This window comes from Carlito syrichta, unplaced genomic scaffold (assembly GCF_000164805.1).
Source record: "Carlito syrichta isolate Samal-C Ts95f unplaced genomic scaffold, Tarsius_syrichta-2.0.1 Scaffold314875, whole genome shotgun sequence".
Classification (NCBI taxonomy): Eukaryota; Metazoa; Chordata; class Mammalia; order Primates; family Tarsiidae; genus Carlito; species Carlito syrichta.
In genome coordinates, this window is record NW_007258971.1 from 236212 (window position 1) to 263128 (window position 26917).

At 40.5% G+C, this 26917-nt stretch overlaps 1 protein-coding gene across 7 annotated transcripts in view; it reads left to right on the plus strand.

Annotated features, from left to right (window-relative positions):
• The window catches only part of SGIP1 (SH3 domain GRB2 like endophilin interacting protein 1), a 219983-nt gene that overhangs the window by 75060 nt on the left and 118006 nt on the right, over positions 1-26917 (plus strand). For all 7 annotated transcript variants that reach the window (XM_008072195.2, XM_008072196.2, XM_008072193.2 and 4 more), the window contains exon 2: positions 23852-23915. In XM_008072195.2, the coding sequence (XP_008070386.1) occupies positions 23852-23915 (64 nt within the window). The remainder of the gene's footprint in view (positions 1-23851; positions 23916-26917) is intronic.

A 26917-nucleotide genomic window follows, 5' to 3' on the forward strand; every position in this document is an offset into this window, starting at 1 on the left:
AGTCTGGATTTTCCCTTCAACCAAATGATACCTGATACCCTCTTTTTAACCCAGAAGGACAGGTGATATTAAAACCCAAGGTCGATGAATGTTGATAGAGCCTTTGCAAAATGTGACACGTTGGCCTCTGTTGTAATGGGTATTTTAAAACACAGCTTTCCCCAGCTCAGTGAGTTTTGCTTTGCCTTTGTTCAGTGGCATTTCACATGCAGACTTACGAACCGCACGCTAAAGTCTTTGTGCTTTGGGGTTCATTTCAATCAGTTTATAGAAGTTTAATTTTTTAAAAAGATTCATCACAAAGCTGTGTTATTATGACACATTTAGAAAAATAATTTAGATCTGAGAGTAAATCTTTCTTTGATTTGAACAGCTTTTGTTCACATGTTTATTGATTATATAATATTTGCCAATCTTTCTGCTGGAAACTGGAGATTCGAAGGAGAGTAAGCACAGAAACCTCTCCAGAAAATGGAAGTCATGTCAATGGAAATTAGCTCTCGTGTTGAGTTGCAATGATGAAGCATTTACAAGTTCTGATGACTGCAGCAAGGAAGAATAACCAGCTCCACCTAGACGATGCTACCAAGGTGACACGTAAAAAGGGAGTGATGATTCTGTTTCATCCTCAGTAGGAGTTTTGCTGGATGAACAAGTTAAGAAGGGGAATTCAAAGCAGAAAGACGAGTGTGCTCAGAAACCAGAGGCTGAATGGTGTGCTGGGAGGGAGGATGCAGACATTTGAGCACTCCCGGCCTGCAGTGTCAGAGGGAAAGCGGCCAGGTAAAGCCAGTGAGTAGAAGGGTTGTGACGAGGAACGATGCTGCGGGCCATGTATGTGCATGGTTCTATCAGGAAATGAACTGTCCAGTTTCAGGCAAGGGCATCACATGATCAGATCTGCAAATCTGAAAAATTACCCCTCCAATAGTGTGTAGAATCGCTTGGCACAGGTTTAAAAAATGAAAGCCAGGAAAGATCTCCTGGGATAGTGTTTAGTAAGTACTATTCACATGGTAAAACCTTGTTAATTTAGGCACAACTGTTCAATACTTTTAGAGACTTAGTGCTCAAGTCTTTCCCTATGAGTGAAAGAGCCTCCCTGATATGAACACAAAGGGAGTGCTGGGCCTTCCAGAACTCACATGTCATCCCGCTCGAGAAGGGAAAAGATTTGGCTAAAAGAAGCTTTTCTAGTGTGAATATACAAGCAAATTTTATGTGAATGCAACCTTCTACAGTATATAAAAACTTATACAGTTTTTCCCAATATTTTTGTCAGAATTATGGGGGTGGTTTGGTTTTCGTAGTGGGAAGAAAGCTAAATGATCCAGTTGTGTTTTCAAAAATTTCTTTACCCAACACCCACAGTAATAAAAACATGTTGCATTGGACCCAGACATACAGGTATACATACATATACAAATCAGAAGTGAAATATTTTACACAAAAAAGCCAAAGCAATCTGTTTTTCCTATACGTAAAGAGCTCTACTTTTTACTGTATTCAATTTCATTTTTAAAGTGCTTGTCAAGACTAGTAAGTTGATTTCCTGGCCAACTAATGAGTAGTTGCCTGCAGTTTGAAAAAAAAACTGATGTAGTTCAACTTGCATTCTGATGCAGGAAGCTGGTCCTGATAATAGTCAGAACAGGCAATCCTTCTAAATTAGTGCATGAATCTTTCTCCGTAAACCCACCTTTCTGATGCACTGCCCCCAAGCATATCTGTGTAATTTCTTTACCTACAAGCCAAGGGAATCCTGACATCCAGTGTCCACAGAGCAGACTTCATTGACCTGGGAAAACCAGAATTTCAGCCTCTCAGTCCCCAGGGACTTTCTACTGGGAGGAGCTTGGAAGTTCAAATAGATCTGAAAGATTCAAAACTGAGGTTCAAGAAGGAAACTTGCCATAGGATTTGGGAGACCCTAGACTTGACTCATGTGACCTGAACTTCCTAAATACTGAGACACTGAGCCGTGGACCAGTTACATCAGAATCACCTGGGGTCCTTTTTTTTTTGAGTCGGCGTTTCACTTTGTCACCCAGGCTGGAGTGTAGTGGCATGCTGCTCACGGCCACTGCAGCTTGGATCTGCTGGGCTCACGTGATCCTTCCACCTCAGTAGCTGGAACTACAGGCATGAGCCACCATGCCCAGCTAATTTTTTGATTTATTGTTGCCTAGGCTGGGCTCAAGCCCGCATTAAGCAATCCTCTCGCCTCCACCTCCCAAAGTGCTGGGATTACAGGCATGAGCCACCATGCCCGACCAGGAACTTTTTAATGTATAAATTCCTGGGCTTCAACCCCAGAGATATGAGGCCTGGGAATATGAACATTTTAAAAGCTCCCTGCATGATCCACATGTGACCATGAGTGGAAGCCTCTGATTTGGGCTTTATGAACCCTGGGAACTTATAGTGAACAGTCATGAGATCTGCCTTCCTGCCATGGTTGTTATGGGGAACAAATAAAGTAGTGTATGTAAAAACCTACAAGCAGTCAAAAGTCCTACAAATGCAAGATGCCAGCGTAAATGTCGTCTAGCTTTTCCTTCCAATCATGGCAAGCTAGCAGTGTTTTTCTGAGTTTTGAAATTCCAGTGTTAACTGCAATGTTTAGACTGAGCATAACCGATTAAGCCAAATGACCAAAGTATAAAACTCAAAGTAGCATGAGATTATCTCCCAATTGGCATACTCTTGCTGTCTCCTTCTTTACCTTGAAAATACTAACAATAATTCAATATGCGAATAGATTCTTCTAATAAGTTTGTCGATTTTGTTTGTGGTAAGACCAGAAATTTCCTAGAATTTGGGGGAAAAAATGCTTTACACAGATTTTTGGAAGTGTGCCAAAATGAATCAATCAACAACAACTTTGGCCTCTCAAAGATAAAATAACATGATGACCTCTGGTTATTTTCTGTGTGGGAAAAAAATGGGATTTGTTTGTGTGTGTACCTGTTTTCTCCCCTTTTACAAATGTGTATCCGAAGAAAGGTATTTTTAAAAAATTTTTAAAAAGAAGAAAGATATGAGAAAATTCACCTCATATATATTTCATGAGTTGATAAAGCCTAAGTGAATCAGTCCTAAAATAGACAATAAACGTGAAATTAATGCTTTTGAACAAGGACTTGTCTTGGAAATACAAGAAAAATGAAATAGGATATTCAGTCTTAGAGGAGAAGCTATTACAGTTTTTCAGGCTATTCATGAAAATAATTTAAAAAAATTTTTTCTTCTTCTTTTTACTTTTCTCTTTTTCTTTTCTTATTTATTTATTTATTTATTTATTTTGATATGAGTTCTCTCTATGTTGCCCAGGCTGGTCTCAAACTCCTGGGCTCAAGAAGACCTCTCCCTTCAGCCTCTGAAAGTGCTGAAATTACAGGCATGACCCACAGCGCCCAGCTGAAAAAACTTTATTTCAGTTCTTTCCTTGTGATTATTAAGTAGAGATTTTTACTTAATAACATTGGATATATAGTAGGATGTATATATAAAATCACATCCTGTATAAGATTTATATATTAAATCCCATACTTTCTGGGTGAGAGAATTTGGATGCTGTCTATGGTTAATGGTTTACATTAAAAGTTAAATTTCCATTTAAAAATTTAAATTTAAATTCCATTTAAAAAGTGAGGAAGTAATGCTTTCTTAATTATTTACAATATGATTAGGAATTCCTTTTAACTGAAATTAAATGACTGGAATTAGAATATTCACTTGTATTGCTTCTGATAGAACATCTAGTGAGTTAGAGAGTGAATCTATGTATAAAATTGAATAAAAAGAGCCAATCACATAGACCATGTCGTCCTGGAGTATGAAACACTTTAAGAGATCCTTTATTAAGAGCTTAGTATAAATTTTCAGGGTACGAAAACTCAATCTTTTTGAGCAAAATATTTAAGGTAAAATGTCAAGAATGGAAAAACACATCAAGTAGATAAAGAGACCAATACTAAGGATGGCTAAGATTGTTATATTTGAAAGACCTACGTCTAAACAGTTGCCTTCCAACTCTCTCCCCAATCTCTTAATCAGAAAAGTTCCTGTGGAATATTTCTTTCCTCATTCCCCACAGCTAGATAGAATCAACACCTCGCTGTTTTGTCAACCTCAGATAAACTTCGGAATGTGCCGATACAGGAAATACACTAAGAATCAGAAGGGAGTCTGAGGCATATTGACTCAAGGTTTTCACCCTTCTCCCTTGTATTCCATTATTGACCACAGAATAACAAAACGGTAGTATGGATTGGGCAGCACTTTATGGTTTATGAATCCTCTTCATATATTTTATCCTATTTGATTTTCACGGTAACCTGATGAGATAGGTAGTCTCCGTCTCTGAAAAAATGCCTCTAAGGTAAGCTAAATGTGACACGATGTCAGAGACCAGAAAGTGCTAGGGAGAGGAAAACACTTGTCTACTGATCAGAGAAGTTACTAGGACTACCAACTCACTTCACTCCTTGGATTTATTACCAGAGTTCTGAGTTTCATCTTACAACGTAGCAAAATATTCCATGCGAAAAACCACCAGGATACAGAAACAAGAGAAAGATGCTGCGATGGTGACCCCTCACACAACTAGGTTTCTCCATTGAGCGGGGTGATAAGTCAAATCATCTGAAATTACTAACATGGTGAAAATGGACACTTTATACAGTTTAACTTAAAAAGAAGCCATTTTCTAGATTTAGCTGTGCACACCAGAATCTGAGCCCTGGTTATACCACTGCTTTGTCATGTGACCTTGACCAAGTCAAGGCTTCAATCCATTTTCTTATTCCTCAATCCATTTTCCTCATTCAATGATAATGGGCAAAATAATGCTTATCTCAGTAGGACAGTTGGGAAGATCAAACATGTGATAAGGTTTATATCCAGTTCACGGACTGTTAACACCATGTAAAAATGTGAGTTACTGGATTGGATCAGCAGTGGGTTAACTGGTTGTTTGTGGAATCTGAGACAATTCAGTCTTTCCTGGTTAACCTGTAGCTCCTTATTTCTGACTGTGTGTCATTTTACATTCTTCCCGTTCTCTCAATCCAACATCTAATTATTCACTAGGTTTTTCCTACTTTATCTCTCAATGAATTATTTGATCCACTATTTTTCCCTCCGTTTCTATAGCACTTCCCTCTGTTATGGCCCAATCGTATGCCTTGAATGAGTTGATACCGTGGTCTCTAAACTAGTCTCCTTGTGTCTGGTCTTTCCTCTTCAGTCTGTCTTCCCTGCTGCCTGTAAATCTAACCATGTCAAAGTTTCACTAGAAGCCTTGATTTGCTTTCCAATAACCTACAGAATGAAGCCCAAGTCACTTCCATGGAGTCAAGGGACCCCCATGACCTGACCCTTCCCTACCTTTTCAGCCTGTCTCCCGTTACTCTCTTCTTCTTTCTCAGTTTCCTTAACAAGTAACAAGTGGTTTTTAGTTCTCCAGACACAGCATCTATTTCATCCTTCTGTGCATGATTTTGGGCGCCATCATCTGGATAGACAGTAGAGGTTGTTTAACTGACCAGGCAATTACTCTGTGGCAGTAGTTCCCCAAATACAGCCCCATGGGCGGGGTCTCTGGACATGCAGAACCCCAGACTGGATGCTTACCTCACCTCAGTGACTGCACCCAAGAGGTAAAGAAATTAAAAATGTAGAAATGGGAAGTTGTCAAAAAAGACCACAAGCATGTGACACCTCCAAGACATGTTCCTAAAGAATTATAATGTGGAGCAACCCTCTTTCAGGTCCCCTCCTGGAGCTTTTCTGTCTTCTTAATAAACTCCTGCTTTCTCACCAAAAAAAAAAAAAAAGGATTATAATGTGGCTTTGTTTTCAAGACTTGAAGTGAATTTAAGGAGACTGATACCACAGTCATTTTACCAGACTGTATCTTAAAACCATATGGAGGTTGGTGTGGTGGCTCACACCTGTAATCTCGGCCCTTTGGGAGGCCAAGATGGGAGGATCACTTTAGCCCAGGAGTTTGAGACCAGCCTGGGCAATGTAGCATGACCCTGTCTCTACATAAAAATTTTAAAAATTAGCCAAAGGTGGTGGCACATGCCTGTAGTCCCAGTTACTTGGGATGAGGTGGAAGGATTGCTTCGGCCCACGAGTTAGAGGCTGCGGTGTGCTGGCTTTGTGCCACTGCACTCCAGCCTGGGAAACAGAGTGAGATCCCAACTCAAAAAAAAAAAATTTAAAAATCGGGGGGAATACAGGAGGAAGCATTCAATCTAGATGTCATAAAACTACTGTGTTATCTGATGTGTCTGAGAGCCCTTAACAAACGTAGCACAGACAATGACACATGACTCCCTAATAGCCCACAAACCGAAATTTGTGTTATGACAGTTCCTAGAGCTATTTACTTCTGATCCAGAAGGAAATACAGGTGAAGGCTGTGGTGGCAGCTAAGGGTGAATGGAAAGAGGCTCTGGCGTTCCATCATGACTGCTTGATGCCACTGATTGTCTCTGTGGTCCAGTTAGCCATGTCTCGAGAGAAAAGGCAGCGGAAGTCTGAATGCCCCTGGATGGAAGCCCAGGCCTCCAGGTAAGGTTTCAGCTGCCTTGTGGTTCAGCCAAGACCATGTGACCTCAGTGCTGGAATTCACCTAAGTATTCTAGAAGGTATAAGAAGCCGTTTTTTCTCTCTCCGTGCAAATCTTTTCATCTGGGGATGCTTTGAGGAAGTATCTTAGATATAGATCATTTCAAAATACAGCATTGAGATAAATCTCAAAAGTTTTTTAAAAAATAAGTACTTTAAGAAGCATTAAGTAATTTTTTTTTTAAATCTAGATCTGGAGTCAAGTACAAATGTGTTTAAGCCTTAGTGCCATTTATTAACCGTGAGGTCTCACATGAGTCAGTTACTCTCTCAGAGCCTCTGGGTACCCATGTGTTAAAAAGTGAATGGATAATGCCTCTCCAGCACGGTTGATTTAAGGATTAAAAGAGATCAGGTGTATGAGAGAACTTCATTTTGTAATTAGCACATGGTAGGATGTCTGCTGTTTCCCTTAATCATCATTGCTAATGACCAAGTTCTTTATTTCTATTTCTGTTTCTGCTTCTGAAATAACTGTTTCTTTGGTTTGGGGTTTGGGTGTGTGTGTGTGTGTGTGTGTGTGTGTGTGTGTGTGTGTGTGTGTGTGTGTGTGTGTTTTCTCCTTCTACTCAGCTTTGAAAGCTGCAGGTCCAACAAGAGCACTTATGACTGTTTGTACTGGAAAACAGATGGATGACTAGAGCAGCCAGAGGAAAACCAGGGAGGATCCATGAAGGAGACTTGACAGAGGGCTCAACTGATTGACTGTAATGTAGAGCATCCGTCATCTTGAGTCCAGGGACAGCTACTGTGTATTCTAAGCCTGAGTCAGGCTCTGATTGCTTCCAAGGTGTTAAGTAACTCATTTAATAGCTGACGAAGAGTCATCATAATGCTCAGCATAGCTGGTTGTCACTGCCAAGATAATTTATGATGTATTGTTGTTGCACTTTAATGCAAAATAAAATATTGAGTTCCTACAGAGTAAGGTTTGTGGATGCATTTAAACAACCTGTAAACCTCCAGGAATATTACACAAGGTTGATAGATAGATAAACCTGCATGACAGTATTTTTTAAGGAGGGCATCTATTGCTTTTATTAGATTCTCAAAGGAGTTTGTGACCAAAAAGAAGCTAAGAACACTGCTACACAGTGCAAGACCTTATTCGTTATAGCTAGAGAGACCATTTTCATGAGTATGTTCTTCCTGGAATCCCAAAACATACGAGGAGGGGGACCCAAAAAACCCTGAAATGTACTTACAAAAAATTGTTACTTATTTTTACAGTCACCTTCAAAGTGCTCTCTGATGCATTACACCTATCGAGACACTTTTTCCACTGCTCAAAACAGTTTTCGAACTTGTCAATTTCGATGCATTTTAGTGCTTCTGTCGTTTTTGGCTTCACCTCTCCCACATCAGCAAAACTTCTCCCTTTGAGGACTTTTTTCATCAGAGAAACAAACAAACAAAAAAAGTGGCTCAGGGCAAGATCGGGTGAATAGGAAGGGTGGGGCACAGGGGTCATGCCGTCTTGGGTCCAAAACAGCTAAACACTCAGCGCACTTGTATAATCACCCATCATGAAATGGGCAAATATGTTTTTAAAATCGCAAAAAAATTCGCTGAAGCTGAACACAGCCTCTCACAACAACATTAGCTGGGACACTGATGCCGATGGAATTCTAGAGCAATTACTTAGCGGGAGTCCGTCCTCCAAAAGATAATTCCAGTTTTATTGTGTCCCCTGCCACCCCCATACACTTGATGAAAACAGGACTGGAGTCAGATATTGTTTCTTTGGCTTGTACTATGTTGTAAAGGGATTTTCCTACGTTTGTTTCTCAATAATGGAATTCAAGCAGACATTTCAAGTTTCTTCTTAACTGTTGATGAAACATGCTTGAGTTTACAATAGTCTTCTCCTAGTCATAAACTTTTCCCATTACCCCCCCGTTTCAAAAACAAAATACTGTTTGGTCATCTCAAATGAGAGGTTCCTTGAGGACAAAGGACCAAGACTTGGAGTTTTACGACACACAGTGTCCAGGTGGCCCAGCATCTTGCCACATGCATATTATTTATTAGTGAAACCTGCTGGATACTGGGGAGTACTCTCAGGCTGACATGAAACAGCAAGCTTACTATGTCAGACGTCACCACTGGCCATCAACTGAGCCACACAGGTGGCACCATCGTGGTGGGGTGGGTTTTGCTGGAAATCAATGGCTGAGAGTATTTAAAGGGAAAAACCTGAAGTCTTTGCCTCAATCACTAAAATGAAAACTGATCATTCAGAGACGGAAATGGCACACTCGTGTCCTCTTGACCTCTGATTATTCAGTTGAATATTTTCTATAATAGGGGAGCCCTAGAAGGCCTAAGGTGATGGTCCACCACGACCACCAGGGGCCCTCCTGCCACAGAGATGCCTGAACGGCTGGCCTCGTCCCTTTCGTGAGAGATGAAGCCTACTTAAAAGGTTAGCTCTTGGTGGAAAGGGAATATTTAGCTCCTACATGCTAGTTGTTGCTATCGCTTTTCATTTCCCCTCCTTGTTTAAACTTCTTTCTCGATAAGAATGCTAGCAAGAGAACAGGGTAAACCAGAGGGAACAGACCAGATAGAGCAGATTCTCCCAGGAGTGCTGGGAGAGAATGGGGGAGCATGAGGGGAGTCGCCAGGGAGCGTGTGAGCCGAGTTCACGCGTGTGGGTCAGGATATTGCGTGTACCATCAGCGCAAATGAGTCGGTAACACAGACCTCCGCAAGTCCCCACAAGTCTGAATGTGACCTTGGCCCGTCACGTACTCGCCATGCCGTGTTGGTGTATAGCAGAACGTCTCTGAGAGGTCTTCCACATCTGCAAAGTGGGGACGATTACACGCACCTCACAGCACCCGCTGTGACAGTGTGTGAAAAGTATATGTGGGATGTAGTGAGTGCTGGCTTAAGCTAGCTGTTCTTGCTTCACAAAATCTAATTTCCACGGACAGGTGAAGCAAGTGTGCTATATGCATGCCGTGGACCGCTACTTAGCAGTTCAAGGGAACAAACTCCTGGCACACACCACAGAAGTGTCTTCAAACTTGGATGAATCTCCAGGTAACGATGCAGAGAAAACCACTGTCCATCTCAAAATGTTACATACAATATGATTCCATGTCTAGAGCATTTTGAAATGACAACATTTTAGGAATAGAGGACCATTAGTGATTGGCAGGGTTTATGGATGGGGGCAGGGAGTGGACAGGTGTGGAATTTAGCCTCTTTTTTGATGGGGAACATAACACTTCTGTAACTATTTAAAACAGCTTTAAATGTGCTTTCTGTATTTATTCTAGTTTAGAATATCAATTAATGTCCTGTGCGATAGTGCAGTAGAGCTGTCAGACACTGCTGTTCTGCTTTGGGTTGTAGCCTGAAAATAAAAGCACTCTGGTTTTCTGAGGTGTTGGATGTGTCATTTCCTCTCTGGCAGCATCCACTAATTCCTGTGTTTAACTTTGCCTCTTTGACCTGTTCTTATTTGCTGCTGTCCTTTTAGTCTGGAAAAGGAGATTGTCTTTGCCTATGAAGCAAGAGGAAACAGGCACTGAGAGTGAGGGTCTCTTTGGTGTTGTCTACACAAGTGTTTGTGCATGGACTTGCCATATCTTCTCTTGTATTTTCTTCTACTTCTTCATTTGCTTTGCTGTATTTTTAGGGTTTAGAGTGTATTTATGGTCATACTCTTTTATAAGCAAAAGTAAGTATTTAGTGGACGTTCTTTTCTTAGCGATGGAAGGAATCTTAATTTAAAAGCCTGGTTTGGTCATTTACATCCCCCACAGGGATGGAGAAGGCCATTTTTTATCACTTGAGCCTCTGCCTGGCTTGGAACACTGTTCCCAGTTTGGGGAATGTTAAATCTGTAAACAGGACACTGAACTAGGTTCACCAGTGGGGCACGAGATGAATATGTTAAGCAGTTTAAAATCTGAAAGAATAAAGACATGTAAACTGTAGTATGAGGCAATATTGAATGAGTTCTATAACGACGTCTTAAGTAAAGTTTGAAGGAATCCAAAGGGGGAAAAAGTCAGTTTTGAAGCCCAACTTCCAGTAGGTATGGTGGGGCATCTCTGAGCCAGCTTAAGGATAGGCGTGTTTCTATAGTCACAGTTTGAAGACAAGATCGTTCAAAGAGAATCGTCCGAGCAGAAGCAAATATGTAGGGCACAAGTTTGCAGATTTCTTTAGGGAATAGAGAGAATTTTTGTTTGGATGCAGAGTGGAGTGCTTCAGGAGTTATAATGACAGATAAAACTGGAGAAATGTGATTAGAACAGGGCCTCATTCCATCCTAAGGAAGGAGCTGTGTCTTTGGGTGACTTCAGAAGTCACTGCATTCTGCTGAAATCACTGAGATGGGCTTTATCAAACCTAATGACAGAGGGAAACAAGGTTTGTGCATGTGTTTAGGTAACTGGCAAGTCAGAAAAAAGAAGGAACTAGAGCCAGCCTTTTTCAACTGAGTTTCAGAGAAGAAATATCTGGGTCAGCCTGACTAGGGTGCTAGCAAACTTTTGAATTAAGTACACAATTTCTCTCATAAATGTGAGTCTTCCAGGAAGAACAAAATACATTTGTGCAATGCACCACATAATTAGCTTACTTCAGACTCAGCTTTCATGGTCTGGCGTTTCTACAGACCTCATTTCTAATAACATCTTGTGCTATTTTGTTTTGTTTTTTATCATTATTAAAGTCAGCTTTTACCTTCCTTCTGCCTTTGAAGTTGTAGTCTCATAAATTAAATGTCTTTTTAGAGTACTCAAACAATAATTTAATCAAGATGCTAGGCCAAATATCAGCTAAAAAGTTATTAGTGTCACTGGAAATATGATTTACATTGTCAGGTAACGTGATTTAGCCAAAGAGGGGTCCACCACACTATTCTAGACATTTAGAAAGTAATTAGATATATTTAGCACAGGAGAAGAAACAAAAAACTATACTAAAAAATCTGAAATTCCTTGACATGCTGGAGTATTACGGAAGATAGAGCTGTGGTTTGTGTTCTCTCTCTAGCTGAAAACATCAACTTTTTAAAATGTTATTCTGTATACTTATTTATCTCACCCTTGCTCACTTATATTTAACAAAGAAGGTGGTCAAGTGTACTGGACTGAGGTGAAGGATGAAGGTTGGAAACAAAGCTCCCCCATAGTTTTCTGCATGGCCGTGGGCCCGTTGTTTTAATCTCCCTTGACTTCAATTTTGCTCCTCTTACCCAACCAGACTCTAATCTCTGCCCTCACGTTCCATCGTTTAACTACCTATCAGTTGTGTCATGTGATTTCCCCTTTTTAGTCCCTTTAATGGAACCTGATTAAAAGTCCCCATCCAAGGACAAGAATTTTTTTTGCTTATTTATGACTTTAGGAGGAAAAAGAAAGAAACTAAAACTGTTAAGGTCTTCTACCATGACCTTTAAAGGGAAAAAAGTAATTCTCTAAACAATAGTATAGATTTTTTAAAAAACATTCCAACAATTTTAAGGATTTATCTTGGCGTCAGTTTTACATTCAGACTCACTTTCCAGAAAATATTGATTATGATAAGGCATGGGTTTTGCTAAGCCTGCTTCATAGATAACCTATGACATAAGATCCATTTTGTGGGTATGAATACTGAGACGGAGAAAGTTATAATATATAACGAAAACAGGTTGACTTGGCTCACAGCTGGAGAAGCTGGGTAAGCATAGCACCTGCTATGGCGGAAAGAATTGGAAAATATATTATTAGATGGTTTATGAGGAGGACTGGCTTTTCCTCCCCTTTTCATATTACCAATGGAGGAGAAAGATCTCGCCATTTGAACTGGGTCGGATACTTTACTTTTATGTGATACGTACTGTTATGGTTTACTATTTTTACCCTGCAATTTAAAATAGTAATAATAACTATATGAATAAGTGGTGATACTAATGCTTGGGTGGCACTTTGCATATTCAAATCTATTTTTTCACTGAATACAGTGGTCATGTGAAGAAGGTATTTTACGTGATAGCAACTGAATTCTTGAGACATCAAATAATGTTTTCTCCGTTACACAGCTAATTAGTGGTGAATCTGGTATCAGGTCTGACTGCCAATGTAACAAAACTCAGTGAGGTGTTTGAGTTCGGGAGTTACAGGCGTTGAAACAGAAGGCTCCAAATTGGTTTCAGTCTCAATGCAGGTGGTCAAAATTGGAGTTATTTAGGAAAGTGATATTTAGTTGAATGTTTCTGTTTGTGCTTAAAACTCAGTCTCTATCCAAGTAGGACCCTACCTTCAGTGCTGTGTACTTGTTGGTGTCAGACTGGAGAGAGGGTAGGGGTGGAAGTGAGGAGAATCAATGAACGGTGACAGAGAAGATGAAGTAGAGAAAGAGAGAATCAGAGAGTAACCATTTTACAGATCAAGATTCTAATGGGACAGGTCAGATTAATTTAACTGGTGTCTAAAGCGTTACTCTCCAAGAGAGCTGTGTACGTCTCCCCTCCAGGCTGGGAGCAGGAAACTCCAAACTCTACAATGCCTCTTCCTTAAGTAGAAGGAGCGCTGGTCTACTTTGAGATCACACTGAGAACACCAACTAATTAATTAAAGTTTATGATAGACTTGCACATAGAAAAGGTTTTTTCAACGCTAACTGTGCCTGCTGCACGAGAATATGTTTTTCTATTTGTGCATCTTTTAGTCCCTACTTATCTTTTATGATGCATGTTAGTCAAGTTTCTTGAGACTGAATTTGTTTTTGCTATTATTACTATAACCAAGGAAAGCTTGAGATTTTGAAAATTTGATTACTTTCCAATTTTGAAATGGTATTTTTTTCCCTGAAGTAATAGAGCTGTGGGCTCTGAAATCAGGCATTATCTGTTTCTTCTACATTCATTTAAACCTTACAAAAACCATTTATGATAGATAGCTGAGAAAACTGAGACTCAGAGAAGTTAAGCCCAGGAGGCAGTGAAGAAGAGATCTGAACCCAAGTCTTTCGAATCCCAAAGCTCATAATTCCTTTTACAACCACAGATGCTTCCACGGGTCTTGCTACTATACTTACAGCTTTAATAGAAGTTGCCTGTCTGCTTAAAATTATTCCTAGTTCTACTCAACTTGATCATTACTTTCATATTGGTACAACAAGCACCGGGTCCTTTTGCGGCAAACCTGTTTCATGGCAAACCATTTCAAGTACCATTTTATTTAACATTTTCTTCAGTCACCAAAAGTTCAAATATTACTTTTTTTCAAAATTTCATTATTTTTAGCCTCTTGAAGTTCTTAATTGCCTTTTAGAAGTCTTCATTACTGTCCCACATATTAAACCTGAACTTGAAGGTGTCAGCCTCATCAGACCTTTTTGCCATCCACTGCTAATGGATTGTGTCATTAAGATCTTCCTCAATAGCTTCAGTGCTCAGCTCAGAATGATGAGGTGTCATCTTCTAAAGAGGTTTTGTGCTTACTAAGTACAGAGATCACCTGGATATCCTTTGAGTCATGTAAAAGTTTAGGTAAGCATTCAGACCAAAACAGCATATGCCCACCAACTTTAAGCAATTCATTTTGGTTGGAATTGCAAATACAAAGGGTGGGGACCCAAAAACAACAGAATTATTTTTTGGAGGGCAGGCCCTTGTAGTACAACCTTTTGTTCTAGAAATCCATCAGCATCAGGGTACCAACCAGAGTTGTTGTGAGAGGCTGCCGTCAGCTTCAGTGAATTTTTTTGGAGGAGAGGGAGCAGTTTTTCAACATGTTTATCATTTCATGATGGGTACTATACACCAACAATCTGCCCACACCATGCTGAGTGTTCAGCAGTTTTTGTCCAAAAATGGCAAGGCCCCTGTGTCCTCCTCTCCCTAGCTGCTTGATCGTGGCCCTGAGCAATTTTTTTTTTGTTTCCTTGGATGAAAAAAGTCCTCAAAGGGAAACGTTTTGCCGATGTGGAAGAGGTGAAATAAAAAATGGAAGAAGCACTATTGACATTCAAAAACTCTTGAGCAGTGGAAAAAGTTTGTTGATAGGTAGATTGCATCAAACAGATTGTACTTTGAAGGTGACTAAAGTTTAAGCAACAATACACAATTTTTAATAAAAATTCTGGGGGTTTTTGGGTCCCCCTTATATGTAGACCAGCTAGTAAATATTTGTTGAGCGACAGGTACTTCTAGACAACGAACTCAACTTCTCCTACTTCCCGGCACCATCTTTAGGCACTCCTATATTCAGGCCCTGGAAATCGTAAAGGCCACCAAAAGAGCACGGGAGGCACTGGCCTCTATCTTAACTGGTCTTACATCTTTCTGTAAGAACTTCTTATGACAAAGAATCTGAACTGGATTAGAGTGCCTATATTTAAAACCTAGAGGAAAAGCTGATGCACAGAGCACCTTAATCTCTCCCGACAGAAATACAGCGAGCGTCACAATGAATAGATATTGCCAGTCTAGAGTTGCTGTCAATAAGCGGCATTGTGCCCATGGCAATTAAATTTGCCTGCTTTTTTTTATTACTGAGACCAAATATTTGGTGTGGGTTCCTGCAGAAAATAAGTAATTCTATTACATGTAATTCACCTTTGAGTAACCCTCCAAGGTAATGAAGACTCAAGCTGAGAATTTATATTTATTGCAGAAATAATTCACTTAGCAGACAACTTATTGGGTCTCCTTGTGTTCACTGGGCAGCACATGCAGATTTAAGCATGCAAAATATAGTCTTTGTGTTTAAGAATTGTGCAGCCTAAAAATATCTCCATTAAAAAATATATATTACATTGCTTTTTGTTGTTGTTTTTAATGAATCGTGATGACTAACAAAATAGTATTTGAAGTCATAGGGATCCTAGCTTCTGGAATCAGGAAGAGAGTGCTCTGAAATGCAGTCCCAGGTCACCTGTGTCACCTGGCACAGGTTACTTATCGTGCCCCTACTGTATAATGAATAGGATAATAGTTTTCTCCAGCCAGACTCGGTAGCTCAGCCTGTAATCCCAGCGCTTTGGGAGGCCGAGGTGAGTGGATTGCCTGAGCCCGCGGGTTCGAGACCAGCCTGGGCAACTTGGCAAGACCGCATCTCTACAATAAATCAAAAATTAGCCAGGCTTGATAGCGTGCCCCTCTAGTTCCAGCTATTTGGAAGGCTGAGGCGGAAGGATCGCTGGAGCCCGGCAGGAGGACTCCAGTCTGGGTGACAGAATGAGACTCCAACTCAAAAAAAAAATAGTTTTCTCCTTATTAAGTTGTGTTGGACTGAGATAAGGATGTTCCTGACAAATTTCCTGAAACATTGCAAGTACGCTTATGTCTATAATTTTTTGCTCATGATTTGTGTTTTGGGATGAGTTGAGCTTTCCATGTGCCATTGTGCACATTTTCCACCTAAAATGTCATGAGGTCACAACACACCCCTCCCCGCTGAGTCTCTGCTCCCTGGTCTAAGGCCTGTGCATGCAAATAGGTCCATCCTGTGCCACTGGGGTTTCTTCTCCTTCCCTAATACTTATTTATACATAAGTGAATTCAAAACATCAATGGAATGTAGATTCCAAATATCAGAAAAGCTCATTCTTTTGTTTAAAATTATTACACAAATAGTGTCTTTTTTGCTTTTAAAAAAATGCTAAACGGACATGGATGATATATCCACCATGCTCTGGATACTGCAGTAATGTAATTTTTAAAAATATATATTTTATTTTAAAGATGTGGGGTACAATTCAGGATTCGGTATACAAGTGGTCATTGTACAGGTAAAGTTTGGACCTCCCTTTAGTCCCCACTTTGCCTGGTTTGAGATCAGGTACCCTTGTTAATGCTATATGTCCCACCCCTCCCTCCCCTGGCAGTTTCCAGCTACTGCCAATCCCTTTCTTACAGTATTATGGTAAATGTTCATGGTCTACTTATGAGTGAGAACATGTGGTATTCAGTTCTTTGTTTTTCTGTGATAAATCACTGAGTATTATAGTCTCTAAATCTATCCAAGTGGCTGTGAAGGAAATAATTTTGTTCTTCTTTATGGCTGCATAATTTTCCATTGTGTATATGTACTACATTTTTTTAAAAATTCAGTCTGGTTTTGATGAACAGCAGAGTTGGATCCATGTTTTTTGCTATTATAAATAGTACTGTAATAAATGTGCATGTGCAGGTATCTTTTTTGTAGAGTGATTTAAGCTCCTCTGGGTATATTCCCAGAAGGGGAGTTGCTGGACCATATGGAAGGTCAATTTCTAGTTCTTTAAGGAACTGCCACACTGTTTTCCATAGAGACAGAACTAGTTTTGGATACTGCAATAATTATCATGATTACTCTGTAAGAAGTTGCTTGGCTTTGGGCCTAAATCGACCTGGCTCAAAATCTTGGTCTTATTATTGTTCGTTTAGTGACTTTGGAAGAAAACATATGTTGAGTTTGTTTCTTAATCCATGAAAAAGAGAGTTAGTAATACCTTCTGGGCTTGTTGAAAGGATTAGTCTGTATAAAGAGGTTGGCACAGTGTCTGGCATGGACATCGTACTCAGTAAACAAGAGCTGCCTATCCCTGGCTCCTGATGATTGCAGAAGGAGAATTAAGGTTGTCCCTCCAAGCCTCACGTCCTGTGAGAACACGATTATCTTTCCACATTGCTGCAAATGACAGCCAACAGGTAGTCACCGGGTTTTGAACCCAGGTCTTTGGGCTCTGAAGAAGGCCATTCATTTCACTCCCTTCTTCCATGACTCCTTCCTTCTGTTTTGAGGCAGAGCTTGTATACTCCTGGGGAAGATACACAAGGGGATGGCTTTCATGCCTCTGTGAGCCGAGCTCTGTGTACTGACTCTCCCGCCTCCTCTTCCTAAAGCACTTCTTTTTCCCCCAGAGCCCAAAGTCCCTCATGGAGCTGGCTTTGTTCCTCGTCCTTGCCTTGTCCAAACACAGTGAGGGGTGGGGAGCGGGAGGAGCAAGTGTACTCCAGGAACATGATCTCCAAAAGCGGGGCCTTTTTCAACACTTTTAAAGGCAATCCATTCCTATGGCAGTTTTAACACTCCAGTACAGCGCTTAGAGAAGGCAACGTGTGGCGAGACTGTGAGGTGAGTGAGGAAGGGAGGTCAAAAGCAGTGCCCTCAGGCAGCAAGCTCACCCCCCCACTGCTAGAACATGGCTTTGTCTTTGGTTTTTCTTCTCCCATCCCCTCTCTCTCTTCATCCCAGCCGAGTCAGCTGGGGTGATGAACCCACTGCTGCCAAGGTGCTGATAGGGAGGTGCTGATAGGGAGAGACCATGTGGCCTCTCTGTCGTCTCTGTTTCACATGTGTCTCATTCCACATGTGGCCTCCCCGTCTATGGTCTTACCAGCCAGCTATGGAATGGTGGGAATTCCGGAGAGAAAGGAGGGCTTGCTGGCAGGACTCTCCACTTGCACTTCAAGGGGGCAGAATGACGACTCTTTCTGGCGAAGGCTGGAGGTGTCTTCTGGGTCCTTGGTCCCCAGCTTCTGCCCAGGGAAGGCAAACACCTCAGTGCCAAGAGTATTTCCTCAACCTGTCCACCTACGGAACCAGTCTTCAGTTTTAGGGAGAAAAATATTTCACATGTGATTTTTAAAAATAGCGTAGAAGTAATAAAACTAAACAAGCAAAACTCCTATCAGATTTTGGCATGTTATCTAGAAATACTATACAGTATAGAATACAAATTTTCTTTTTGAAAGTTTCCTCTAAACAATTCTATTTTCAGTGTTACCTTTGAATGTCGCTCAAACTCTGAATGTGGTGTTTACTTGATAAATCCCTAAAGTACGGTTGTACTCGGGAGAAAAGAAAATGGATAAAAGCAGCTAAAGAGAATGGATAGAGATGGCTTTTTTAGCTATATTGTTTCTTCTTTGCCTGCAGATTTATATTCTTTTAAAGCCAAGAAATTCTGGGGTATCTTGTGTTTAAAAAAAATAGTTTAGGGAAGCTTCAGAGAAAAACACCAGTAACCACAATAAATTGTGATTCAAATTTAAAAGTTTGTTTTTAAGTTTAAAAAAAGAAAGACTTTCAAACTTATCTTAGCCTGTAGCCTATCATAAGAACTGACTTGCAGTTTGCAAGGGGATTGACAAATAGTGCCCCTCTTTTAATACAATTGAGCAAATGATTTAAAGAATGTTCTATTCATGTGGCACCATGGGGAGGTAGAAATAAACAAGATGCCCACATGGTCAGAGCTACTGACTTCATGGAGCTTATTATCTTGTGAGATTAATGTAGCATTGCGATCCAGGAAAGCTGATTGTCCTGTTGTAAATTCTCAGGGAAACATTACTTTCTGGATAGTGAAGATCACTAAGAGCACATATTTGTGACTGTATAGATCTTTATTTCCTTACTAAATATTTGGTAACTTTGCCAAAACAAAACAAAAACAATAACATAGGCTGCAAACTTTTAAGCCAATCTGCTTTGTTTCTTTCTTTTCTTCCCCACCTCTTCCCATCTTTGTCTGCCCATCACAGAATCATCTGGCTTGAACTATTCCATTTTTTTTTATTGTGTTAAAATACACAACACAAAATTTTCCATTTTGGCCATTTTAGAACGTAAAACTCAGTGCCATTTAGAACATCCTCAATGTTGTGCAACTGTCACCACCCTCTAGTTCCAGAACTTTTTATCACCCCAAAAGGAAGTCCTATAACCCATTAGGCAATTGCTCCCCATCCCCCCCCCAGCCCCTGTTGATCTCTGATCTGCTTTCTGTATCAATGAATTTGCCTACTCTAGATATTTCATATACACAAAATCACTCAATTTGTGACTTTTTGTGTTTGGCTCCTTTCAGTTTGCTTAATATTGTCAAGATTCATTCGTGCTGCAGCATGTATCTGTGCTTTATTCCTTTTTGTGGCCAAATAATATTCCGTTATATAGATACACCACATTTTATTTATCCATTCATCCACTGGAAGAGAAGAATTTCATTTTAAGAGAAATTTTACTCACAAGATAATGGGAAATGAAATAATTGGCCATACCTTTTACAGCTTTGACCACATATATATTTAAAAGTAGAGCTAAAGGCTTTCAAAGAAATCTGATGTCTTCTCGGCAGAAACCTGAGTATGAGAATTACTCTATATTCAGAAGCTTATGAGATTGGGCCAGGCCTAACCTATAGACTCAGGATTTTTTTTTTTTTTTAGTTGGAGTCTCACTCTGTCGCCCAGACTGGAGTGCAGTGGCCGCTCCCGGCCACCGCAGCCTCGACCTGCTGGGCTCCGGCGATCCTTCCGCCTCAGCCTTCCGAGTAGCCGGAATTACAGGCATGCGATACCACGCCCGGCTGATTTTTTTATCTATGGTAGAGATGAGGTCTCGCTGCCCAGGCAGGTATCGAACCTGCAGGCTCAGGCAATCCACTCACCTCAACCTCCCAAAGGCACGGGATTACAGGCTGAGCCACCGAGCCCGGCTAGACTCAGGATTTATCTGCATACATATGTTAAATGAAACCATATGAGTGGATGGAATTGCCCTCAGGAAAGGATATAGAAGAACCTAGGACAAAGCCTCCAAGAACCCCAACATTTGGGGGGAGTAGTGGAGGAAGAGAAGCATCCGAATTCATCACTAGTGTTGATGATAATAAAACTTAACTTAAGCAAGCCCTCTGCAGGCCCACTGCTTGAGGAGAAAGCACTACCTACCTTTCCACAAGGCTTATAAGAGAGCTAAAGGGGCCAACATATGCACCTAATACCTGGCCCACAGATAGGACCTCGGTGATGGTAGCTAGTAATATTACACTGGTAAGTCTTCCCCCTCTGTATTTTTAGCACCATCACTATCATCAATTTCTACATCTGTTGCTTTCACTATCTCATATCGTCATACCCAGGACTACCTAGTTTGCAATAAACTTTTCAGCCTCTTAAAAAAATCATCTATGCTTAATTGTTGTTGTTGTTCCCAACCTTGACTAACTTCTCCCATAACAGCAAAGGAAGTCAGAGGAATCCAAGTGAGATGGGGAAGCCAGAGGACCAGCCAGATGCCCATGTGTAGAAAGAGTTCCACAGTGTGGGAGAGAACCTTTCTAGCCCCAGATCGCCAAGACATGATCATTTTCCTTCATATCACTTTGTTTTGTTATTGTCAAGGGAAGAGTCATTTATTTCTGAAAAACACTTAATTTTTTGCCCTCTCATTTTTTTGGGGAAAAAAATAATTAACAAAAAAATGTATGCTCTACCCCAGAAACAATTATACTGCAGAAATTGACTTTAAAATCTTCATGGAGTTATGGAGTCTTAACTCCAAAATCAATGGAGTTATTTTTGGTCATTGGAGTGTTTTTTAAGCTTATTAGATTATTGAGCATAGTGTCTTAAATTTTACATTCCTGTAAGATCCTTGATTATCATTGCTCTCTCTGAAGAGTTTATTTCAACATTTGTTGATAAATTATCAAAAAGCATGACTGCACCTTTGCATTCACTTTTTTTTTTTTTTTTTTTTGAGTTGGAGTCTCACTCCCTCGCCCAGGCTGGAGTGCAGTGGCACACTCATGGCCACCCCAGCGTCAACTTGCTGGGCACCAGCCATCCTTCCGCCTCAGCCATCCAAGTAGCCAGAATTATAGGTGTACACTACCATACCCAGCTAATTTTTTTTAAAATTTATTGTAGAGACAAGGTCTCACCAAGTTGCCCAGGCTGGTCTTGATCCCACGGGCTCAGGCAATCTACTAGCCTCGGCCTCCCAGTGATGGGATTACAGGCTGAGCCATTGAGCCTAGCCTGCATTCACTTTTAACACAGGTGATGTGATTGTTTCTTCTTGGGTCTTCTCAAAGATTTGTTAAGAGACGAATGACTTTCTTTTATAACTTCATTTGCTTTGGTCTTTCAGAGTTTCTTCATACTCTTCCTAAACTTCTCAAATGCCTTCACTTTTGATTAAGTAAAATGTTTTCAATGCTTTTTTCCCCCTCCTTATTCAACAATTTAATTAGGATTTTTTTTTTCAGGAATTTCACATCTTTGTTGTATTCCTATTTACATTGTATCTGTAAGTGTATCCCATGTGTCAGAAACATGACTTCCAGTGAAACTAAAGCTACAGAATTGGCATGGCATTTTGCGAGGATGTGCAAGTTCTTTCTTCTTTTATTATTGCCTGGTCTGCTATAAACTAAGATATTGAAATATAAAGAGAATCTAACTTGTATTAAGCTACACAATTAGAAATGATGCTGCAAATGAATTCTGTGTGTTCTGACTCCTGATCCAGTGCACTTTGGGCTGGAAAATGGACACCTCATGATGTCCATGACCTAGTTCTGTTATCCAAATTTGGTGGTCAAAAACATGACAATTTCTATGGAAAACTACTGTAGCCTGTTCTGTTACTAATTTGATACAAGTACTAGAATCCGTACATATTTTCTGATCCATTTAGTAGGGTATGCTATCTTCTATCTCATAGGTCGAGTTATAGGAAATAAAGTGCTTGAAACATACAATAATAATAACATCGGTTTTACAGTCTTGTATGAAAACCAGTAGTGACTGGTGAATATGGTATTCATTGGGAACCCAAAGCTACATTAGAAGCATAGGGAAGCTAATTAGGAGACTTAAAACCCAAGGAAAACTTTAGGTAGAAAATGATGGTTATGTAACTGTGATATTTTGTTCCTATAAGGGAATAAGACAATTAGAGGTAAGAGGGAAGAAGGTTTTTAACAAAATTAAAAATGAAAGTGGGGAAAGTATTTCTAAATATTATGGGTGGGTAGTTTTAAATGTCAATAAGTTTTCATATAAACTCATCGTGTGGAGAGCAATGGAGAATAGTTTTATGTGGGAGGAAATTTTTTTATAAAAATTGACATTTTAAAGACCTAAATGTCTTAAATGGTATGACATGAATGTGCAAAATTAGACTGAACAGAGACATTTTGGAGATTGTATTTGAGTAGTATCCTAAGAGGCAGATAATGAATGACTCATAATGTGAGCAGTTTGGGCTGACTCACATGTTTAGGAAGGAGGTGTCACCAACTCACTGATTCTGTCATTGTTTTCCCTTTGTTCCACCCGGTAGTACCAAACAAATCTGAAATATCAGTGACTTTCCCAGCTCCCGTTTCTCAAGACTTTAAGATTTTGAACATACAGATGTTTTGTACATTTTAATCGTGCTCACTCACATAAGAAACACAAGCCACGTCTGGAACAGTGGAACATGTGGGGGATGGGAGACCCCTGCAGAGCCTTAGCGGGATGAGAACAGAAAAACCAAGACTGGGTGTGGTTTGATGGGATGGAAGAAAAACACCTTCTTACCCCACAACTGCTTAAATGGTACTTCCTGGAAGATATTTTCAATCAACAATTATTATCTGGTACCTGTACTAGATTAGGGGACTTCCAATTGAGGGTGCCTTGGCCTTTGTTCTAGAAAGACTCACAACCTATCAGAAAAATTGACATAGGAACTAACCAGTGGCATATGAGATGATAGATTATAATACACAGAAGAGCAACATTCTGGGGGAAGCACAGACAAATCAGTATCTTAAACCACTAGGATTGAAAGGCCCTACAAAGAAGGTGGCATTTGGCTTTGACCTTAAGGGACGCATTTGAATTCTCAGTATTGGCAAAATAGGAAAAGCATTTCAACCAGAGGTAAGAACCACATGAGGAAAATAGAGATAGTGGAAAGCAAATGTCGGGGGGGGGGGCGTGTGGAGGATGGTTAATAACCCATCCCAACTACAAACTGCAGGACACAGTAAAAGATGAGATGGGACTACAAGGACACAAAAACCTGTCAGGTCAGTGTAGATGTCTTGGTGTGGCTCACATGATCTGTGTCTTGGTATTATCTCAACCTCAAGAATATGTCTAATCTGGAGATGGCTGTTCTAAGTCTGCAAGTTGGTTTCCTGGCAGACCCACAGTCTGAGTGATGAATAGCAGTAGTCTAAGAAAAGCTTGCAATCTTTTCTATAGCCTTACATCCTTGTGTTGCTTATAGTGCTAAAAACATGCAGTGCCAAGACCTTGACGAATATCCATTGAAAATGTAATCATGAATAATGTGTACTGCCACACACACGTACAGAGACACACCATTGAAGAAACTCAAGTTTAACTGATGTGTTGGAACTTTCAAAGAATGTTCACTTGAGTGTTTCTTGTAGATTTCTTTGACCCTTTGCTGTTTTCCCACAGGATTGAAAAAACGTACAAGAAAGGCCTTTGGAATACGGAAGAAAGAAAAGGACACTGATTCTACGTATGTACTTTATGAGTTTGCCTCCCCAAAGAAGCTATTTGCATAAGAGAAGCTGTTGTCGCTGTCACTCTAAAATTGCCACAAAGTTTTCATGGATGTTGTATACCTCCCCATTTGTGCCTCTCCCCAAATGTAGTTGTTCAGTATAAACAGTTCTCAGTTTTTTGCTAAAAAGGTGAATATTTTTTATTATATGTTCAGTTTTTTATCATGTGGTTTTTGTTGTTGTTCTTTACAACCTGATAATTACACTTCCCAGCAGTCCCATAAGGTGGATGCTGTGACTTTCGTTTTTTGTGGGGGACTAAAAGCATTCATTTACACATCTAGGACTGCCCCTAGTATCTGAACTGAAGAAACATCAAAAAGTCTGTTTAGGTAGATTAGATTAGACCTAGTGAGAAACAAACATAGGCTAGGTAACATCCTAACATTTTTACTTGAGATACCAAGATTTTGTATGAGCAGACTTGTAATCACCCAACAGAATTCACAGGACTAATAGGATATTTGGCTGTAAATAAGAAGCCAATGCCGGAAATAACTGTGGAGATGCTTTTACATGTTTAAATGATCATATCCAAGAGAATTAATTGCCCACAGACACTGAAAGACCCTTGAAAATGTCCAGTGATGTCACAGTTTTATTCCATTTAATTCCACTGATCTGGCCATCTTGGATTCTCCTCCAGAAGTATTTGGCTCTGACGCAAAATCTCAGGTGCCTTTTTGAGCCAAGCTGGTAACTTAAATACGTGAAGTCTGCTGGCCAGTAGCTCGGGATTCCAGCCCAAGACCTGTGTAAGGAGAGCACAGCTGCTCAGCAGTAGCTGACTGTGGCCAGAAAGCAATGCAGAGCTGGTATGGCCTGCCGTATGTCAAAACTGAGCCAGTCATACCCCATCATTTGGCTAGAATCTCCAAAAGAAGATGGGAAAACCCATGGTTTTGGGGCACAGGTGACCACGAAGAAGGCCACATTTATTCTCCCATGTAGCTTTTCACTCTGTCCATTTTTATCAAGCATAGATTTTATCAAAGGGTGATGAGAATTTCCCTGTGTCCTTGTCCTCCAAGAATTTATCATTCATGGGATGAAATACCTACTATACAAATTCAAATATTTTTATGCAACTAAATGAAGTAACATATCTGAAATGCCTCGTATGCTACTTGATATTGTACTTAGTAAATGCTCAGTAAATGGCAGCTGCTGCTGCTCTTATTATTACTGATACAAATTAATATGTGGAAAGTTCCTTATGAGCAATTACAATGGAATCCCACAGGAATCTAAGGATATGAAAGTTCACATCTGGACTGATGATCAGTGACACTTTAGGGAGGTGGGAGCCTTGAGTTTAGCCTTCAAGAGAATGAAGATGAAGACATGTATTTCACGCAAAGGGAACAATAAAAACAAAAGCAAGGAGGTAGAAAAGTCCGGTAGGCATTTACTGACAAGACAAACAGGGCAGTTTTTCTACCTCTAGGCAGGTAAAGGTGTAGGCTGGAAAGGATATCAGGAACAAATCGGAACGGCCTTAAGTGTCTGGCCGAGGTATCTGGCCTACTTCCTTGGGCAGTAGGCCCCCTGGGAAACTTGAAGGATTTTAAGCCAAAGAGTGGGAAGGATTGGGGGAACAAGGATATTTTTTGTCCAGATTTACCAAAGGTTAAGTCTCATGTTCTTTTTTTTTTTTTTTTTTGAGTTGGAGTCTCACTCTGTCACCCAGAGTGGAGTGCAGTGGCCGCTCCCGGCCACCACAGCCTCGACCTGCTGGGCTCCGGCGATCCTTCCACCTCAGCCTTCCAAGTAGCTGGAACCACAGGCGCGTGCCACCACGCCCGGCTAATTTTTTGATTTATTGTAGAGATGAGGTCTCGCCAAGCTGCCCAGGTGGGTCTCGAACCCGCAGGCTGAGGCAATCCACTCACCTTGGCCTCCCAAAGCGCAGGATTACAAGCTGAGCCATTGGACCCAGCTAGGTCTCTTATTCTTATATTTACTTTGTGCTTTTTCTTTTGGTAAATATGTATTTCATGGAAGTTACATTTACTGCAGTCCTGCAAATTTTTTTTAAATGATTGGGTTAGGAATATTTTTCTAAGGATTATATGATTTACATTATTTATTAAGAAATTTGCCGTTTTCTAAACATTAACCACCCAAAATAAGTGACGGTCCCTTCACTACAGTCAGAGGAACTGGGCTTCCACAGCCTTGAGAATTACACTTTTCCTTGCTGGACCTCAGTTTCCCTGCCCATAACAATAAAAGTTTATGCTAGATGGAGGCTAACTTACCTGGAGGGCCAGATACCGTATAGGTCAGTGTATCAGCAACATCTGTGGACACCTGCCATGTGCCAGGCGCTGTATGGGACAACACCACTCAGTGCCTCTCAAGAAAACCTCATGAGCAGAAATGAAATTCATTTTCCAACGAAGACAGTGTCTATAACTGACTGTACCAGAGGTTTCTGGCGTGTGAAGAAAGGTAGAAAGAGACAAAAGCTCCCTTGAAAGGGAAAAGAGGTTAAACAACCTCTTCAGGGCAGGCTGAGATCATTTATGTGTGGCCAAAACACTGCTGTTCTATCACCGTTTCTGAAGTTAGGAAAATAAGCAAGTGGTTCCTCTTGGCTTTGGGTGGATGCCCAACATTGCTCTGAGGAAATCTGATGAGAGGTTTGTTTATAAAATCCCAAGCGTCTTTTCTTAGCTTCTCATCATCCCAGTGCCCCGAATGACTTATGTGACAGCACATTGGCTTAAGCTGGCTCCCCCGTCGTGAGGGTCAGAGGACAAGCTGTTTAGTACGTTTAGTGCGTGCCTTTTGCTTCTCATGAACCCCCACTCTCTAATTGGATCACATGTCATCCTTATGAAAGAAATCATACATGCAAAGGGACTGGGAAAGTGCTCTGGCAACGTGCTGTTCTTTTGGCTTTCGTGAATGCTTGTGCTGGTCCGCGAACATGGAAACCTTGTGGATGCAA